The following is a 1,773-nucleotide window of genomic DNA, read 5'->3' on the forward strand; positions in this document are numbered from 1 at the left end:
CAACTCGGTATGCCAGCCGTTAGACATAGGAATCATGGGGCCGCTGAAGTCAAAGCTACGAGCTTTGTGGCTGGAAGAAAACGGACAGGGCCACAACTGCGCGAGAATAGAGTGTCCACCATTAAACGAACCATCTGAGCGTGGGAGTCTATTAAAACGACCACCACGACCAAAGCTTTGAACAAAGCACTCGACACTAAATTTTAGCTGCAAAATATAACTGCCTCCATTGCGCTAAAAATTAGATAATATATAACTATTTGGTCCAATGCGAGTGCCACGATCTGGCCTGGCTCGTTTCTTTTCTTATCCTGCTTAAATACCGGTTCAACAATTCAGTGCTGGCTGTTTCATTCTGTCCGTCGCTGTACCGGAAGAATCGACGACGATACGGGCTTGATAAGCACGGGTGCCAGCAGAGACCTTCGGGCTTTTAGACCCAGGAAACGGCAATGAGGGTTTAGCATTTTCCGACAAAAGCGTTAGAAAGAACAAAGTTGACCCAAGCTACAAGATGACATCGATGGGGGCGATACATTCTCTTCTAAATTGGAAGCTACGGAAACTAGTGGCATAAACAAAAAAGAGTGTAGATCAACTGGACACCAGGTTGGACGTTGTTGAGTCTCCCCCAACCCTGGCGATTGCTTACCAACTAGCAGCAAATCAAAGCCTTCTGCAAATGTGAGCGATCACCAACCTCGCATTGTGGCAGGACGGCACGCATACGAGTTCTCCTGGTCAACCAAGATCACAGATAAGCAATCAGCCGTCAATTGCAGTCTCGAAGCAAAACCAGCAAAGCAGCGCCCAATCAATGCAACAAGGTCAATATACAGATTCGCGGTCAAGAACGTCTAGAACGAGTCCGTAGCCTAGATCTCCCACGAATTTCAGTCTGCTAAGACGGTGGTCACTGCAGTCGCAACAAGATATGGTTAATAATAAGGATATGTTGACCACAAACGTTTGTCGTGAGAGCGCCAGCCATGTTAAAGATGGAATTTATTCCGCGTTTGATTGCACGTACCACAGGAAAGTAAAAGGTCACACACTTATTGTAGAAGTGGTAAACGGCAAGAAGTGGGTTCACGATCCTACGAAGAACGAAAATCATCGAGTCAAACGGGATTTGAAGATTTTGGACGACAAGACCGTATGAAGGGTACGTCCATGGAAAAAGCTAACGTGGAGGAATAACTCTGCCGATAAGTGATTCTTCTTTAGGCACAAACGCATCGTTGATCATGTAAAACTAATAGGACAGCTGCGCAATGTTAGCGAGGAGGCAGCCGTTTTTATCCTTAAGCGACAGCGCTCGCAACAAACACTTACACTGAATGCCTTATGTGATAGCTTGAAAGGATGATCTTGACCTGTAGCAGCGACAACATACCTAGGGCTATTTCAAAAAGTATTGGATCATTCATCACGCTTGTAAGGTTCTCAATAAAATTCTTACAATAGCGTCACCTCTCAGATTAGGCCGATATAGCTGTACTTGTTTCCAGTATGCTCACAACGCCGCCTACAAGACTATCACCTCCCGACGTGTGCTGGCGCGGCTGTACTTTCTCCCAGTATGCTCGCAATGCCACCTACAGGGCCTTCACTTCCAAGCGTAGGCCGACGCAGCTGTACTTGCTCCGTGTGGGGTCGCTGTGCCGCGTACACAGCCTCTCTTTGCAGTAATTCTTCGTGTCCTTGCTTCTGCCCTGTTTCAAATGTACCCTTAATCTAACCCTAAAACAGGCGCACACCTGGTTTTTAATA

At 46.7% G+C, this 1,773-nt stretch overlaps 1 protein-coding gene across 1 annotated transcript; it reads left to right on the forward strand.

The window, feature by feature from the left end:
- Positions 1–989: 989 nt before the first annotated feature.
- Positions 990–1,162, forward strand: PPTG_20890 (hypothetical protein; the record flags this gene model as incomplete). The annotated part of the gene is made up of 2 exons (XM_008894317.1): positions 990–1,014; positions 1,065–1,162. The coding sequence occupies 2 exons, from the start codon at positions 990–992 to the stop codon at positions 1,160–1,162; spliced, it is 123 nt and encodes a 40-aa protein (XP_008892565.1).
- Between the last annotated feature and the right edge of the window lie 611 nt (positions 1,163–1,773).

This window comes from Phytophthora parasitica (assembly GCF_000247585.1).
Source record: "Phytophthora parasitica INRA-310 unplaced genomic scaffold supercont2.2, whole genome shotgun sequence".
Taxonomy (NCBI): Eukaryota; Oomycota; class Peronosporomycetes; order Peronosporales; family Peronosporaceae; genus Phytophthora; species Phytophthora nicotianae.